General features: G+C 45.1%; 1 protein-coding gene across 1 annotated transcript in view; it reads right to left on the bottom strand.

Annotated features, from left to right (window-relative positions):
* Nucleotides 1–19072, bottom strand: part of T265_05203 (hypothetical protein) — a gene marked incomplete at both ends in the record, with an annotated part of 77059 nt that extends 57987 nt beyond the window's left edge. Inside the window, 5 exons of the mRNA XM_009170147.1 lie at nt 7251–7374; nt 7460–7485; nt 10784–10985; nt 14120–14323; nt 19005–19072. Of these exons, the coding sequence (XP_009168411.1) occupies nt 7251–7374; nt 7460–7485; nt 10784–10985; nt 14120–14323; nt 19005–19011 (563 nt within the window). The remainder of the gene's footprint in view (nt 1–7250; nt 7375–7459; nt 7486–10783; nt 10986–14119; nt 14324–19004) is intronic.
* Nucleotides 19073–19506: the final 434 nt, after the last annotated feature.

The raw sequence follows: 19506 nt of genomic DNA, 5'->3' as shown, positions 1-19506 counted from the left end.
ATATATATATATATATATAATATCTATATCTCTTGGTCCCATAGATGCCTTGTGGGTACTTAATATATGCAACTCTGGAGTGAGCAAGGCGAGGACGCTAATAGGCGCCCACAAAGTGCAACCGTTTGTTTTTGTAACACACTGTTAATCTTACATTTCCGATAACTCTCAAACAAAAAGTAACGCGTCACGCACAGCTGACATAGGCATCCTAACTACATGAGCAACGGATTGGATGAGGTGCTGATGAGCAACACAAACAAACAAAAACGAGTAAAGACAACTGTCTGAAAGACATTCAGTTCAAATCTACGGAGTTCCCTACTCCTGAGCCCCACTGGCGGGCCTTCTCCCTTTCCGTCAGTTAAAACTCATGCTCAATCAAAGTTCAACAACAGGTAACTATCATCATTACCGTCCAAGCGCCCGATTCCACTGATTTTCTGTTTCTGTCCCGGATCTCCCATAGCAGCATCGTCAGGCTACTCACCAGAACCTCATCAACCTCTTTGGAAAGGACACAGTGCCAATCATCCAGATCAGGTGAATTGTGGAGCAGTGAAAATGATACCTTGAGCTGGATTTCTGTTGCTAATGCCAGGATAGTGCCGTTATTCCATTCCGGTTTGTTGACTCCTTCCAGAGGTTGTGTTGAGGGGGCTAGCTGAACTGCTCATCAAGATGTTCAGCCCAGCGCTAAACGACGATTTTGCGAACAAATTACCATCCTATCTTTTCATGTAGGTTGTTTCACCAACAACTGTCTTTTTTTGGGCAGTTGATCGAATGAACTGAAACTCTTGCCTGCAGCAAAAGCCTTTCCCCATCTTCCGGCCCTTTGCAAGCCACCAATATTTTTATGCAGCCTCTCGAATATCTGCCATTTAAGAGATCCGCGTGCGTCATCAAGATCTGTTGATCTCAATAATAGTCAGTGTAAATTTGTTTCAGACAGATGGCTTAGCTTCTTTCGCTCTCTTCCAACCAATCTTCGTCATCAGCGTGAATGTGTGCTTCCAAAAGGTTTCCAGCTGGATCGGCTCGATACTGATGAGCAACAGAAACTCGTAAATACGCGTACTGCAGAAAAGAAGCGGTACCTGACAAACACGTGATCCAAAATGAGTCTATGGCCGGTTTGCAGTTCGTGGCCTCCTGCTGAAAGTTCGTACTGGCTAGGAACAGACGATGTTCAACACACAACTGGAGATTCCTCCAAACTATCCGTACGCTGAGCATCTGCTCCAAAGCTACCATATAAGTCGGATTCTTCCAGGCTTAATCATCCAACTTGGGCNTGCTGAAAGTCGTACTGGCTAGGACCAGACGATGTTCAACACACAACTGGAGATTCCTCCAAACTATCCGTACGCTGAGCATCTGCTCCAAAGCTACCATATAAGTCGGATTCTTCCAGGCTTAATCATCCAACTTGGGCGTTCATATCGCTCGTGGTCCGTGGTTCGAACCTAACCTCAGCATCTCGACTGCTCCTGTCTAGGCTCGGGCAACATGCCAGTATCCCAGGTCTCCAGTCTCCTTCTGTCGCAATGGCAGCTAGGCACCGAAAGGGTGCTACAGCTGAAGATTACCTTATCTTTTTTATTTGTCATCTCTCGGGGCAATGCAGTATCACTGCTTGCTTAAATATGGAAATGCTGTTCACGTGGATGAAACACTCCACTATCTTCACAATCCCATTGCAGAGGACAGTACGACCTTACCTCCAAACCGGCTGGCATCACAGATATTCATAGTACGAAGGTTCGCTGCTGTTCGTCTAGCTGCTCCCCTTTCGCCTTACGGACGCGGTTGCATTTTGTGAAGCGAAGTTCCAGCCGGTGTAGCCCGTGGGATCAGTGCAACACTCAAGTCAGACAACCACAGCAAGTTACCAGCTTTTGGTCGGGACAATGAAAGTGCAGATGACTGACTGGCTACGAACCAAAAGGGATAAGCAAATCAACATGCCAAAAGTAATGGATGTTAGCACGCACAACAGGATATTTTTATGGTAACTTATCAACCAACCTTGGTAACTACCTTGTGTGTTAACCCAACTGCCACTATTGGTGTTGGTTTAAGTTATGACCCCTACCGATGCATGAACCATGCACACAGCGAAAAAGAAAGTTATCGAAGAGTTCGCAGACGGTGACCGTAGGGGCACAAAAATCGATAACTACAGTAAGACAACCTGGACAACCTAGGTTCATCAACCGGATTACCTTTGGCCAATGAAATATTCGAATATGTAAAGGTGACGATTGTCGATAGGAACAATTGTTGTGCAACAACAATCGTCGTGCAACTCCAATTGCAGCAAACGTATACGACACCTACGTGCAACCGTTTACCAGTTGACTATCGGATCGATCATTATTCCCATTTGACACATCTAAGACCTAGCTGTCCGTGGGCTTGTTACTGTAAGAATTTACTGATATTGATTCATGGGGCGGGTCTGAGGAGAAAGCAGGAGTTCACTATGATCAGTCCGGTCATGCGGTGTGTTTTGTTGCTTAATTGATCCAGTGGCCTGGCAAAAACCGATTAATCAAGGGACACAAATATTGGGTGGAAAAGTGAATAAGTTTTCATTTCTAAATCGGGCGATCCCGACTAACTGAAGAAGAGGATCGCTAGCCTCACGACTAGACCGGCGGCTTGGATATGCTCGTTGAGTCAGATCGACAGCAATCACGATAAGATAAAAAAATACGGATGGAGGGGAACTGAGAACATACGCCTAGCCTAACACAGCAGATTTACAGTATAACCTTATGACGCCGGTTCGTCTAGATAGAGTCCAATAGTGTTTTCCAGCAATTTCGCTTTGCCACACTTTTGACGGGTGTGTGCATAACATTTAACCCACATTTCAAAGCGGTTATTAACTAGATTTTTGGGTCATAGACGTCCATAGTTTGCATACTCGCCGTGGGTCTCAGTCAGTTTCCGATAAGGACTGCAAGTAAGCATATCTAGCAGATGCCAGCTGCTGACGAGGTGAGAGGTGTGAACTACTGCGTTCAAATATTCAATCCTTCGGTCTATGTATGACAACGGGTGACAGTACCCGGTATTTCAAAATCTGCACCAATGTACCCCTAACCCTCGCATATTTGGTAAACTGAGAAGACACATCAATCAGCACTCCCTGAACAAAACTGACTTTAGGTATACATGTGTGGTGCCCATGTCTCTGTCGCAGGCGAGAGGAGAATCAGTCCATAAGAAACATCAAATATGAAACCATATGAGCACATTAAACTTTGTATTTGAGAAATCCGCCGACTTTCGCGATTTTGGATGTACCTGTTGACCACGTTGACAACAAGCACTGCACTCTTAAATTCGATGCGTTGACTGAATCGGAAGAACTTCCCGTCTTACAGAATGGGCAAATTAGCAGTACTGAACGGTTAATAAGAAAGCGAAGGGTTCAATTAAAAGTTGAAATACCCAGTATTGCTACTGGAGAAGACATGCTCTTAACGACTCGTTACTGGAGTTGTGACCTAACACAAGTAAAAGGTAACTGAGTGCGACGCCACACAGAAGACGATGCGGTTAGGAGAAATCACGTTGTTGAGTGATTTTTTGACACGGGACGGCAGATGTGTCAGACTTGATTGATCTACCACTCGCCTCCGATTAGCTTTACAGACATCCAGAAATCTGGTGGGTCTCTAAAGCGATTTTACTCGCGTCCCATCTGAAGGCAATAAAACATGATCACACTGTTGTCTAGCGTTTAGACTTGGTGAGTTTCGGGTGATGTTGCTAAATTTTCATAGTGACCGCTTTGTCATGCAAGCAACACAGTTTGTCTGGCCTGAAAACGGAAGAGTTTCCAACGAATGGTGACGCAGAATGTCGCAAACTCGTCGAGCAAAAGGAAGAAAGATGAGCGAATGCATGAGTTTAAAACAGGCATGCACAAACCAATGTATGGAAGCATTTACCTAGGTAGAACAGGGTCAGTTTCCGCTCTCGACTCAAAGCCGTTGCGCTTCTAGGCTAGACATTGACTATTTAATATATATGTTACAAGTAATTCAAACTTTTAGGCTCTCCTGTGGCACATTCGTTTGACGACTACATCGATGACAGCAAACCATATTAGGTTAGCCCACCCACCCACCTCCCTCCCCAACCAAATGGTAAAACTTATACATAAGACAGTCGCAACTTGTGAGGCAACTAGGTAATAAAGGATGGGAACATTGAAAATGATAACCCTGATGAAATAAATGGTGTGGTTTTCCGAAAATCGAAGACAGGAACTGACATCTGTTAGTCGCCATATCGTTCAGCGTCTCCAGTCAAGGACAGAGAGGCCCAAACGGGCTTCATCCTGTAATTCGAAAAGCACCCAGATTTTTCGTAACAATCTTCAATCCTTTTTACTGTTTCGCATTTTACCAACTTCTAGGTTCCCGGCACTTCGAAGTAGAAACAGAGAATAAAGCTCCCTTCTGTAGATAATGATTCGACATGTGTAACGCATCACCCAAACACCTCGACTTGCAATGCTGAGTGCGTTCCTTGGTACCTTGGTATTCAAAAAACGCCCGTTTCCTGTTTACATTGCGAATCCGCTGATTCCAGCCGACTCCAGCTACCGTTCTGGCACACCGGTGGTCAGAGACCGAAGTGGCCAGGTCTCAGAGGCATACAACAATACCGTCCGCACTGGAGTCTGAGAAACGCGTCCTTTAAGACTCAATGACATACCAAGTCGACTATCCAAGATTCCGTTGTAGGTTGGGAATCCGACTGAGCAATAGCACATGGCCAGTTGAATTGTTGTTAAGTGTTCAGGTGTTCCTTTTTTTCCATAGATTAGTGAGCACCTTGTCATTGACTGTTTCGTTCACCAGAGGTCTTTTGGGGCCTGTTGCGCGCATCGGTTGCAATGGCTTTCGTACAATCCGAGTTTCTCGCCTCCTCCATATCTTCCGATCACTGACAATTCGTTGAGTTGTATGGCAATTCGACCAGGGGAAATACGTGTTCGAGCTTCAACCATGTTTAGAGTTTTAGTCGAGATGTAGATTATTGGACTGTTACATAAGCAGAGGGTCACTATCTTGCAGGGCTGCGGATGGTACTTTCCAGTGAGTTTCCAACATCAAAAGATGGACGGTAAGTAGATTTTATTTGTGCGTTGATCGTTATATGTAGGCTGGAATACCACCAGGGTTCCCAGGTCCAGGCAAAAGGACAATTAGGGCCCCGACCAAAGCCCTTGGCGCAAAGGCTTAACCGCAAGGCAGCGCAGTTGGCACAAGACTGTTAGGGTAGACTGCATTATATGGGGTAAATCGTCACACATGTTCCAATTCCCGACCTGGAGGACAAGCGTGAGACACCCTGTAGGCATCAATACTCAGCGGGTTACGGCGGTACACAGACTGTCACGTCGCGTTAAGGTTCAATCTCTTCGTGACCCGTAAAGGCCTTTGAACCAAGACAGCCATCCAAACAAAGAACCATCTCCGAAAGCAATGACCCAACTGTGTAAAGCTTGACTTGAAGGTGCATGAAAGTAAGAATCCTGGTACCTCTGTACATAACAGGTGTTTTTGAAGCGGCTCCTCGCTAGTGAATCCGCTGCCAATCACTGTCAAACGGCAGAAAATGAACAAACGGTTAAGCCGCAGCGCCGTTTCAGCACCTACGTGCCTTACAACTAAAAAGAAGCACGAGGGCTCAGACATGGCCAGGTCGTCCAAGCCTACACAAGAGCAATCGAAAATCCGGGGCTGGGTTCAAAGGACAAATTTCCGGTCAGTAGTTTTGTGCCTTAACCGCTAAGCTATCTCGAGCGTTAGGTGGCCGGAAATTACAGCTTCAAAGCAGACTCTTCTTATTCAGAGGAAGCATCACTTTCACAAAAAATATTGATATGCTGGTTGTGTGCGAAAAGTACTGAACTGCCTATTCGGTAATTCACGATTGCCTTCCAGTAGCGTGATTGGCATAATTTCACCTCGGGGAACAACATACCAGCGACTTCGTCCAGAAGAAATTACGCAATGCCGAAGCTCCTCAGTGAAGTTAGCTACTGACAAGACGGCCACGACAGTGCCATGGCTGCATTACTCAAACGAAGACAAGCCAGGCACCCATAGGTAACTTTAGTAACTAGTAAAGGGAATTTACGGGTTCCGACTAAATGAAACGCAAGAAAAGCGGTGATATCGCTGGGAGTCATCTAGCATTGGGATAGACGGAAGACACAAACACCAGATGTACAAAACGGCAACGGAAATGGAACGTCATGGAATCACCTATAGAGGGTTGGTTTCAGTAGGCATGATCATATCGCTACAGTATCATTCGCAGATGTGATCTAACCGTAACCTCAAGAGCCGTTATGGTACAATTGCATTGCCGAATGGCAAAACCGGTTAGCTATTGAATTCAGCTAATGAGTACATCGTAAATTTAGCATCAAGGAATGAGGCCAATCAGAATACCTGTAAGCTTACGAAGTTGATGAAGAAATATTAAAGATTAGAGTGAGGTATGGTATGTTCATGGAATGCCACAATACATGCATCCATACGGCTGATAATTCAAGCACAGAACAGTGGTACGTTGAGGAACTCTTATAAAGTTCCAACAAGGATATCAATCGATAACCATGCTCAGAAGTAAGTGCTGGTAAAGTTCTAAAAATTGCCAGTTAAAAGCATGAGCAGATGATCTCTGAGGTACAGAAACATCACAAACATTACAAAGAGTCCATGCAATAATCCGTCAAAAGTTGTTTATACCAGTTTCACTTTACATACCGAGTATTCTGTGTGAGCTGAGTTGCGTCCAACGCTAAGTAAAAAGGCCGAGTACAAGTATGGAATCGAACTGAGCAGCTGAGCCCATGTCCCGTATTATTCATGAGTTTGTGTTAGTCATGCTGGAAGCCAGCGGTTAACCAAAATCACTTTAAAAGCGGATATACTGACAACCATGATCCGGATAACATAATTGCTCACAAGGTCAAATACCCCAAAGCGATATATACCCTAGTCTACATAACTATACACACAGCAGAGTGAGTCAGAGGGCATCGCGCAGTCCGCATGAATTCCAACGTGGTAATAACTTATTGCTTCACAGTTCAGCAGATAACTGTCGGGAAATGAAACTGGATATTTAAAAGGCCTTAGGTAGACCACATTTTTCTCCCCTGTTAGCCTCAGTGACGAAGAATTGGGCTCAGAAAAGGATACACCCACTCCAATTTCAATGTTTCATCTGGTGCAGGCTGTGGAGCGTACAGGTCGAAATTGTCCATAATTGTCGATGGCAGGTAAACATTGATAGCACGTCCATGAAGGAAAACGCGAAGGATACCCTCGCCTGTAAAGAAGTCAAATACACTAATGAATATCGACAAAGTCATGGTGACGACGTCTCCAACCAGGACAAAGCAATACTGACTTACTTGCAATATATGTGGGCTCCTTGGGCCTGAAACGAAAGAAGTTTGGAAAAATCACCATCAGCTAAAATTGATAATGGTGAAGAGGATTCTAACCTTAAGTAGAGGAGCTGAATATCCAGAGAAACATTGAATGGGTGCGGAACAGGGAACCAACACCTACTGAGAGCGAAAATCCTCACCCCTCCCCAAAAAAACGATACGTCACCCCAACAGAAACCAAATTCAAACACCACACGACCACTTGCTCGCTATCCATACGGTAAGGAGAGACGGGAGACGGTCTTCGTCTCCGGATAGGTGTGGGTTCACGGGGTGCAACGCATATAGCTTGTCCACCTGGTTTCCAAGCTGTTGGATGTAGCGGTGTTCGACCAGAGAGGACAGGATAATTGTTTTCCGAACCATAATGGCATGGCCCAGTAGCAGGCCCAGAAGATGGTCTACTGCGGCGACAAAGATTGGGTGGTAGACAGAGTGACGATGGTGGTAACGGTGGTGGTAGGGGTGGAGGATTGCGGATGGTGGGCAGTGTGTTGAGTGGTCTTGACTGGTGTTGGTGAAAAGGTTGATAACCATTGGCATCTTCCTCATGGGCCGAACGCCACATTAAATTGTAACCGGATGCACCATCCGACGTTTCATAATACCTTGAGAAAGTACCATAGCGACGGAAGTGAGCCGGTAGGGTACCGTTTCTCAACAGATTTGAATCTTTCTCTGAACCACAGGGTAGCTGGCCATCTACCATTGACATGGACATTGCTGATCGTCCCACAAAGCGGAAGAGTGTTTTCGGTTTGTCTGGAACAGGACTAACCACCCGGCTGATGCTGCACGTACATGAACCAAGACAAAGCGATAATCAATAACTGGATTCCTTCTCTTAAAATCAATTCATTCATATTGAGCAGAAGCAGCGATATTCCTAGTCAAGTACAGATCAATATATCTCAACTTCTTACACAGGAGTGGCGGGCGTTGAAAGTTGCAGATGAAGATCGATAGGCTAGAAAATACCCGGGATTGCAGTCCGTCGCCTGAATCGATAGGAGTATCACGGGTTCGGTGCCCCTTTAGACAGACAACGGAAAGATGGTTGTGAGGAGAATAGGTAATTTCCACTGGAGATTTCGTCCTGTCAGTGAAGCCAGTCTATGCCGAAAAGTCAAGAGGCACTGAAAAACTGATAGGTAATTCCACTGGAGATTTCGTCCTGTCAGTGAAGCCAGTCTATGCCGAAAAGTCAAGAGGCACTGAAAAACTGTTTCACCTTTGTTGGGAATCAACACCTGTGGGACTTTGCGAAACTCGGAGAATCAAGCCCGCAAAATTAAGGTCTGTTGGCCACAAGCAGCTAACTAGCAGCGTAATTAGCTACCAGTTAGAGAGAGGGCTAAGTGAGAGTTAGTCACATTGCTGATAAGCCGTTCATGGTCAAATCGTTAAATGTTTAACCACTGGCTGGGACATCTCGGGTTCGAAGCTCTGGGTTTCGTAAGGTACGTACTGCTGGTGATTCCAAACAAGGATGAAACAGCTAAGCAATGAATCCGGGCTTTTCAGCATAGATTGGTTTCGCTGACAGGGTGAAACTTTATTAAAAATTAACTAAGAGTTGATTCACAAGTCGGTACTTGGGAAGGCAGAAGGCTAGAAGCCAACCCTAATAGATTTAAAACAGTTTACTGAACTGGTCATCATCACCATCATCATCTCCAGTTGCGAAAACCACGTGTTTGCATATCGGGGTCATAAATGCCAAAGTTTTGTTACCCGATGATTTGGGGACGTGAGATGAATACATTGAAAGCAGTAGCAGGTATAATATATGCTCAAATACAGAGGGTATCAGTGGACTTCTATTTAGGGAGATCAGGGGAGGAGCTATTCATTGAAAGCAACATGACCGTCAATGAGGGTGAAACTGGGCCATGTCTGACAATGTATCTAACCATTGGTGTATCCCGTCTCGGAGTTCCAATCCAGAAAGACGGTAATGACCAGCGCAGCTGAGTTTGCTGGTAATAGGTTTCATATTTCGCTGTCATGTCATTGTTTGGCTTCCCCTAGCTCGTTTCCTCACTTCGTGCAAAAAAGACCCGTTCGAGAAAGCCGGTCAATTGGAATGCTAGGCACGTGACCAAGCCAGCACAACCTAAGGAATGTGTTCGATTCGTCAATCGTGATTGAGTTAGCTCTTTCGAAAACGATTCGACTTACTTAAGCATTATTGCTCCGGTGTTCCCACCAGACTCACGCAATGCTCCGAAGACATCGATGGTTGAACAGTGAAAGACTTCTGACTGACGGGCCTCTGACCCGTATAATAATATGAACCGCACCACAGCATCGCAAGCCCGACCCTTGGTGGATAAGCTGTCACGCCCACACCACAGGTGATGCAGGTTCACGTAAACTGCTCTGGCCTTCCCAGTATTTGGCTTCATCACCGGGACTGCTGCAGCTTCCCAGGCAGAAAATTTTGTCTACAACCTCAATAGGCTCATCTGTAGGCATGAGGTGAGGTTTCGAGCTCTGACCCGTATAATAATATGAACCGCACCACAGCATCGCAAGCCCGACCCTTGGTGGATAAGCTGTCACGCCCACACCACAGGTGATGCAGGTTCACGTAAACTGCTCTGGCCTTCCCAGTATTTGGCTTCATCACCGGGACTGCTGCAGCTTCCCAGGCAGAAAATTTTGTCTACAACCTCAATAGGCTCATCTGTAGGCATGAGGTGAGGTTTCGAGCCCAACTGGTCTTTCAGCAGCACTCTTCGCAGATGTGAAGCGCAAGCCAAACCGTGGGGCAGAACCATCCAGATCATTTACTGTTGTCTGCATTATAATAGCCTCAGATCCAAGAACAGCTTTATCGTCTGAGCACTCGATATGTGAGCGTACACCTTGAGAGCATTTCGACCTCACCGATATTAGAGGCTGGGAGTGAACGTTCCATGATCATATCAATGACAAGATTGAAGTGAAAGAGGATAGTCTTATATGACACCACTTGATGTAGTGCAATCAGGCGAGGACTTCTCGTAGACCTCGACGCGTCCGAGGGAGTTGGCTTATAACCCCTTAAGAGCAAAAAATGTATGAAGGATATATTTGCTCTCTAGACAATGCCGTAGCAATCGAAGGTCTACTGGAGCCGGTTTGTACCGAAGTTGAAGCATCTCTACTGACTTCCAAACTAAACTTCGGTAACACACTCCGAAACGATACCATGCTATGCCAATGTTTTCCTGGAGTCGCTAAGACCCTATATGAGTGTAGAGGAAAAAGATTCTAGAGTGCAGTGAATGGTTTATTTACCCGGTAGACGCGTGGCGATCCAACGCAGTTGACGATGCACTTTTATTTCCAATCCGCTGTAGATTATGCGAACCGACCGGTCCATCTCGCGAAGTGCTGACGTTGGTGGTTGGACGAGGTTTTGAATTTCCCCGCCGATTTGGCCCACCCTCAGAACGATGTGGAGTCGGTTTGTTAGTTGGGGTCGTCGTAACCGTTGTTCCTGAAGTAACAGGGTGAGTACAGATGAAAATCAATTCAGTCGGTCACTCTGGTGTCACACCAGATGAAACTTATCTAGCAAGCATGCAGTGCAAACAAACCACCGAGCACATGCATCTAAACAACCCTAAAAGTGCACAAAACTTTGAACAGCTAAATTCCATATGCAGTTGGAAACACATTCAACGTCAAAGAGGTAACAGCGGATCAAAAACAGCAGGTGAGATAACGCATGAAAACTGCTAGCGGAAAGCAAGTACATGAAAAACTCGCGCATACAGGTGAGTCGTGAGATCCGTTGTGAAAAACAACACGTGACAGATCGATCTCAGGAGAAATAGAAAAGACATTAGACAGTAAAAACAGGGGATCAGCTCATTCGTTGAGTACAGGTTTTTCATAATTTCAAACAGCTTATTGGTAACTGGAATCCGGACACAGTATGGAAACAACTGAAATCATTTGCAGACCTAGCAGGATGTCCTATTACCAACGGTTCTGGGGAATAACCTGGGGTTTAAAGAATACTTCCTTGAATAAAAGGCGCTTCCTAGAAAACAACATAAAACTACTACTTTCAGTAATCCACCGCTTTGCGTGTTCAAGACGTGAAATAACTAGGTATCCCTGCAATAAACAGCTTGATTGGTATGTAAAATCGTCCTTTTTGGGATATTCATGTAGCAGCAGCTCCTATCAACCCTGGAAAACTGCTGGAATGAGTTCGGTCGCACTTGTTGGCAGTCTACTTTAGTGACATGGAGCACTGGTTTAAGGACTGATCGGGAAACCAGTCGGCATGATGAAGGAGATATAATCAAAGGATGAATCTTCGGTCGAACAGTAACGTTTAGTCAAGATTTGACAACTGCCATGCACTTCTTGCAGTTTACGGGGATGTGCGCCTAACTGCATACGGTATAATGCTTTAATCTGAAAAAAATGGGTCAGGTTACTTCTCTTTGTGGAACCGGAGCTGAGCGATCGCCTGACCATTCTAGGGATGCCGAAAAATACGAGGTTAAAGTACCAGTTAATACTTGGGAGAAATCTAACAAGCAGTCTGATAAATGAACCATAGCGTTGTTGACATCTCGGTTGATGGCCTGAATTAAGAGGTTTGCGTACATAAGGTCCTTAGTGAAAATGGTGTGAAGCTTTGCAGTCGGATGCCAAACTTCATTAAAGTAGGAAAACAAAGTTAGTATTGTACGAAGACTCGATATGAGCTGATCATCCTTCCTAAGGCCCACCAAGACTGCAGTGCCCTGATGTAAGGCCTAGTTGTGAGTTGGTAGGCAAATATCCAGATTCGTTCAGTGAACCCACTTAATTTCAAACCTCACCATACTTAATACTAATTAATAAATTCAGTCGCAAAAGTGGACTCACAAACCTCACACGAAACAGAAAAGTGGGAAATCATCCAAAGAAAGCGGGCAGACCACCAAAGCTGATATGAAGGGCCTGAGTAACCCCGATAAAAAATCAGCGGGAAACACCACGAAAAACACAAATGGGAATGTATCAATGCTTATCCGCAATAAAAAAACAATCGTCGGAGCAATCCACTGCGAGCTTCGTCACGGAAGGATGAATCTTGAATGAGTAATCGCTCTACAAGTACACCAACGAATATTAAGCGCAGAATAATCAGCCATGCATTATATTCGATGTACCCTGTAAAACGCCTAATATTTCTTAATCAGTGCAATACATTCATTGACCAGCACTACGAGTAAAACTATCCGTAAAACAGTTGCCTCTATGAGGTGAACTGGCCCATGCAAGCTAACATAGTACGTTGGATTAGAATGAGAGAAACGAGACAACAAAGACAGAACAAACAGATAGTGTAGACACCCAAAACATGCGGACCGGGATGAAGAACTGTGGATAGGGTGTGAAAATGCGGGAAAGTGGGCAGTGAATATGACGAAGGCCATGGGAGAAGGTTTTCTGCTACAGGGAACAACAGTAATGAAGCTGAGATAACTTGAGTGAAATAATTTACGTACGGGCTGGAGACAATATGACCAAAAGGCTCAAAGTATAATGGCTATAACGCAAACTGTAAATCTTTCTGATTATCACCAATGTCCACGATCCATGTAGTATCTTTCTCCCTTATTTCCTAGGTATAGTAATTCCGTTGCAGACGACCGGACGATGAAACGGAACTACAAACCTGCGTCCCGCTTAGAAATAGAAATTTGAGGAAAACGCCGCTCGCCAAGAAAAATTGCTTCCGAAGCTCTCCGGTTGAATTTAGCCATGTGATTTAGTGTTTACCAGGCAGCTCACACTAGCCCCTGGACAAGTATCGCTAGCCACCATATGGTAGCCTCATGTGGTTCGCCAATACACATACTTGGATTGGGATGTCGGTCCTTTGTTGGAATCCATAGCGGAAAGATGACATGCACTAAACAACTGTTAGTGAGGAGATTCTCCGTCCGGTTGGAATGTGACACTAAATGTATGAATTCTCTCGATATTAGGAGCTCCCATTCCCTTATATAAAATGAGGGAGTATAGCGTATGTAACAGGAACACGAAAAAGGTTATCGGTTGTTGACCATATGGCTGAGCTTGGCAATTTACTTACAAACGCTTCGTCATCAATCGAGCAAACAACATCAGAGAGTGGTTGATTGGTTACTACCTCCTTACTTGCCGGCGTTGACATTTTTTTAAAAAAGAGCATCTGATATCCTCATATACGATGGGCTAGTTGGAGAATAGCTTGTTGGTTCACCTCCGACCTCAGTTTGATCACATTCAAAAAAACATACCAAAACGGAACGCAAAAAAAACTGATCAGTTAGATCAGGGGCCGAAACGCTCGGAAAGAAGCTATCCGGAGGACCAATGGAATACGAAGAATACAAACCAGAACGCAAATAGGTAGATGAAGTAACCGGAAAGTTACCCTCCAACTAGTTAATCGCAGCTGTCCTTTAGGAACCGTATACACGCAAGCAGGTAAGGAGGAAGCACTGATAATACCTACCGCTGCTTACAACTCTACGGCTAGTTTGGCGAACAGATCGACAGCCACCTGGTCAGCAGCTAGCAGATGTACCCGGGCCACGAATTATTGGACATTTCGTCAAAGAAAATGTTGCAACTTACCAGGTCGGGAGGAAGTCGTAGTATGTGGTCGGGTCTGACATAAAGCCGTACCTTTATTTGATTCCAGCAAGCTGAGACGACGGAGACAATCGGCTAGAGAGTTTCGCAGGCCAGCAACTTCATTGCCCAGCTCAGCACTCCGCTTTTCTAAATCAGCGACACGATCTAACAGCCCAGAGTTTTCGATGGACATCAATTCTGAGGCTAAAAAAGGTTAAAAACTACTAAACTACTTGTTTTTTTTTCAACCACAACAAGTAATTGCATGCGACCTAAATAGAACCGAAAGATTCCACGGTGATGTACACTCCGTGAGGAAAAACCGAGCCTATTAATATCTAGTGAGAGTCAGACTAGATGGTTCGAATCTACTGGAGACAGAAGCTTTTGAAACAGGAGTGGTTTTCGAAATGTCCCAAGCTGTCAACATGAACAATAAAATAGCAATACGCCGTATAGTAATGGTAACATGCCATCATTTTAAACATGTTTCAAACATCACAACGCGTCTGCAATTACAGTGGCCACGGTGCACGGATCGGCGTAACCAATAGTAGCATTGCGCTAACCTAGCGTCAAAGTGATAACTGCAGAGACATTAATCCCTTCAGTAAGAGTGGGATGTCGTTACGATGACAGCTCCCTAACGTATCATCGGCAAACAGAGTGCCAATGAATATAGTTAAAAAAGCGATCAGTCTTGTAACAGAAGCGGTCCGATGCACGACGGTATCATGAAATCCATTCATTCCTCTTTTTCCCAATCTCAGGATCCTAGGGAAACAAGCATTCTGCACGTGGATTATAAGCCATCAGAATAACAAACTGCCCGACAGTCCCACTGTGTATGGCTTGCCAGTCCGAGTATTGGAAGAGGCATCAGTAGTTAAAATACGAACCCATAGGTCGTACCCAAACACGGAAGCGTGGGTGCCCACCGGCAACACCAGGAACACACCCGGATGTAGACAGGCCTTATTCAAGTGCGACAGTAGAGAAAGTATGTTACAAGTCATATCAAACGCTGCGCAGTTTTGTTACGACTCAACGCCACATAGGACATAAGTAGCATATCTCACAACACATGGATGCTGATTGGACGGCCTTCATGCACATCGACCATGCAAATTGAAAAGCATAAGAGTGGGGAACAAGTGGCTGTCACCTGCTTGGTTTAATTTCGTCCCACTTCATTCCGTGTTATGTTACATCGGCAAGCGTGATAAACCCCATTTCGAATAGATTGGACAGAGAAAAGGCCTAGGGAATGTTCTTTTGGATTCCATATCTTCCCCTACAGACAATGTCAACCCACTACGGCGACGAACATTTTCATAATTTCTGTTACCAGCTGATACGACGGATGACCTCATGGTCATGAAAAATTACTGAATTGTTGAATTCAGTAATTCAACAGCTGTCAGGCGGACGGTCCTCAGACATTTGAAGTGCGTGCCCTGAACAGCACAAACTACGAAGCGTTAAAAGCTGGGTCCATATTGGAGCTCTTTGTTCCGAAAGCTGTCCGGCGTACCTCAGACATGCTACTCCCATGTTCTCACCCAACTCGGTCAATGTTCCACAGTCATCGAGTGCCAGCCGACACTGACAGCTGTCGTAGGGGTCAATATTATGACCCATGAAGCAGTACGGATCGCACCACCATAGTGTACACTCTGCCCTTGACGGACAAACTGACGTCACTTCTGCGACACGCACAAGTGTCGGAGGTTGACAAAAGCTGTCTCGGACTTCCCGACTTGAGAAACGATTTCATTTCCAGCCACTCCACTGGAACTTATACAACTGCCCAGGTAGAAAGAATTCATGATTATCTGGTCTGCAAGCACGGGGTCTGGGCTTGATCCTATCAAAACTTGTAGCAGTACTTCATACTTTGAAGCACAAACAGAAATGTGCGGTCAAATTGTTTAAGCTAGTTAAAATGACTTGCGTTTTTGAAGGATCTGGACCATGGAAAGCAATATCAACATAATCAACGCCTGTGAGCGAACTCCCTGAAAACATTCGTTTCCGAGGTTTCCTAGGTAGGCAAAGAAGTTTAATGATCGAACATGGGCGTTCATATTACCCACTAGGATGAGTACAACCGTTCTTTTTGCTGACAGAGTAAGTGATAAAACCCACTTTGATCAGCTTCAGAAATGCTGTCTATCGGGGCGTATTCTGACACGATAAATAAACACCGTCTACCGCATAGAATTGCATTGCCACAGATAGCGACTAAGCGTAAAGAAGACTGCTTGCTGTGATCCAGTCTAGTATGGCGCTCTCACTCTTCGAGCCGAGTCCAACTCTCGCACCATAGATACCGCAAGCCAGTGTCAGGATTACAAAAGACCCAAAGAGTGAAATGCGGGTTATCAGACCTCATCACAACCGGCTTCAGGCGCACAACCAGAGTGGAGTCTTACGTATACGTTTCGGATTCATGAAATAAATCGTCAAAAGGGAAAGCAAGGTTTCAGCAAGGCGCTCATTGTCCAATTTGATAGAGTGCGGGGCTTGGACCAGCGGTGTGGACTAGAACCTTGGAGTTTGGTTATGGTTGTTAATAGCACTGTTGTTAATAGCAGTGTCGCTGTTGTTAATAGCAGTGTCGCTGTTCCACAATGTCGGAAGATATGTGATTGGCGCAGGATAACTCTTTTCACGGATCTACCTCTCGTTATGTTAAGTTTGCTTTCGAAGGATAATACCAGAGAGCACCTTCGATGCCACAGTTAGTATAGTAATACCACGATGGTTTGCATACAATGTTCATGTATATCTGTTGGAGATGGGAATGATTGCCGATGTGCCCTATTCTACAAGTATTTTCTCTTCATTCCAATAAGTTTTACTGTATGTATAATCAGGGATTCTCCGGTTTCTTTGAAGAAAACTGGATACAAACCACCTATTCCTGGTTCCCCTTTTACGATATATGGGGAATGTTTCGAACTGTAACCCACTCTGCTTGGTAAATGATGTCTCCATTCCATTCGCCATTACGCACTATCTCCAGAGCTGTGTTGTAGGAGACCAGCTAAGCCGTTCTCCGGAGTATTCCGTGCATCTTCCCAATGAACGAATTATCAGGCCGTCTATTTTACCCATAGTTGCTTTCCTCTAACCAACCAATCGTTTCATATGGCATATAGCACAGCTGTTTTCGGTGGCTAAATACTTTAACGTCTTTGGCTTTCATTGCCACGGCTTTCAATCTTTCCTTCAACTCTTCGCCATTTTGGCATTCGATGGATTCGCATGCGCCGTCGGACCTTCTAACGGTATGAATTTCCTTGCAACGATCTGGACTAACAAACTCGACGATACCAGTAGTCGTTTTATGGTATCGGAGAAGCCGGACAAACATCACTGAACGCCATTAACATAACTCGTTTCACATTTTGCCATCCTTAATTTACGTGATTTTATCAGCAGTATGTTCGTTTACTGCAAGGAATGATTGTGCAAGTTTGGATCGATACTTCAGAGCTATGGTGGTCCTCCTAAAATGGCAGGTTGACACATTCCTTGCTGACTTCCGAAAGCCCTGAGCAAAGCGAACCGTAATTTCTCTTTGCAGTATGCCAAGATCAGAGTCAAATTGAGTCGCAGAAAGAACGACAGTCTTGAACTGCGCTTCTACCTGTGGCTGACAGCCATGTGATCCATTCCGGTCTGTCTGATTAGCCGTCAGGTTGTGATACGTGCGTTTATGTTGAAACAGCTGACGGTCAACACACAAATGAAGGACTCGTTGACCGCCATCCGTGTGGGGAGCATCAACTACGAACTGACCACTTAGATATGACTCCGAAAAGCTTATATGACATGGGAATTCCTATTGCCCTCAAGGAGCAGTGGTTTTTACTTGAAAAATGGGCCCAGATAAATCTCGAAGGAAGTATCCTTCTCAGTATCAAAGCTGCAGTCCGTTTGAGCATATGCCGACATTAAAAACAGGTATCGGCTTTTACGTCCAGAAGCAGAGTTAGATTGAGCTGGATAACCGAACGGCGCAGAAGACTGTTCACCAAAATCTGATCCAGCAAACCGCGTTAAGTCATGTAAATGAATGCAACTCCCTAGCCATTTTCCACTGGTCACGGCCTCTGGACCAGCGAAAAAAAACAGAAAAATTTGAAGCAGCTGAGTTCGTCATTGATTTTTAAAGACATATGACTACCTTTGAGGCTTTCAGACGTGCTTCAGAAATATCCCTTAACCGAGCCGACCTAGCCTTACTACCCACCTCACTGGCCATCATTCCCCTTCCACAGTTCCCCAAACTGCTTCCCCGCCTGAAGTGACGAGCTTACAAGCAATTACTGCACGCATAGTCGTACTAAACTGGAATGCCACTATTACCACAACTTTTCGATTTTTCATTTTTGTGACCTATGAGGAGTTCATGGAAAGCTTCGTAGGACTTTAATAACAAATATAACCTTACTTCGGTTTATGTGCACTGCGACAGCGTTTTTGACTGTTTGTTCCAATTGCACCCCATCTTTGCCTAAGGCGTAACGTTTTTCTAAATATAATCCCTGGCGACTTACACGGTTTCTACATGCAGGCGATGCGAGTGTTGTTGACGCAAATCAGTGATACCTAATGAGCCATCTAGCGACTATATCCAACTATACAGTCGCTAATGAGGTATTTATGGTACAGGTCTAAATTGTATGGGACGAACCAACAGGCAATGTTTACGAGGTTGTGGTGATAGCATCCGCCCCAGTCCCTCCTACGGCCACACTACAAGCGGTTAGAGTTGCCCGACAAGAATCGGATGTGCGGCATTTTCACTCCAAACTACTACACAGTTAACCACAAACACCCAAGAATCTATTACTCAACACATGTCAAAACTCACGATTCATGAAAGTGAAAAGCGTGCAATTTTTCCGGGTCAAGGTCCTTTCAAGGTCATCACGTACCAAGCTGATGGAGCTCTAGGTCCCTATCATAGATTCAGTGAGGTGAACACCTAGATGTCATAGACATCGAGTTTGCTGGGAACCAGAGACCTGCAGGTTCGATTCATCAGTTATCAAGTATGAGCTCAAACCCGTATGAGTCGGAATAGAAGGTAGACGTTACCCATGCTACCCCCGGATTAACGGATTCATGGATGGATACACAGGATCGGGGGTATTGCCCAAGAATCCCGGGTCAGTGGCTGACGTTTACCTGAAAGGTACAAGTGAAAAAGGGTGCAGCACTGTTCTTTATGTTCTCAGCGCGGGGCAGTATGCTCGCCAGCGCGAAGACTCGCATAAATAAATGTCTAATAGTGCTTTAAGCTGGGCCCTAGAAGCAGCGTGAACAACCGTCGGAGGAAGGTCGTTCCACACACCTACTACCCGAAATGAGAA

The sequence above is a fragment of the Opisthorchis viverrini genome (assembly GCF_000715545.1).
Source record: "Opisthorchis viverrini unplaced genomic scaffold opera_v5_94, whole genome shotgun sequence".
Lineage (NCBI taxonomy): Eukaryota > Metazoa > Platyhelminthes > Trematoda > Opisthorchiida > Opisthorchiidae > Opisthorchis > Opisthorchis viverrini.
This window is presented reverse-complemented; position numbering and strand designations above follow the sequence as displayed.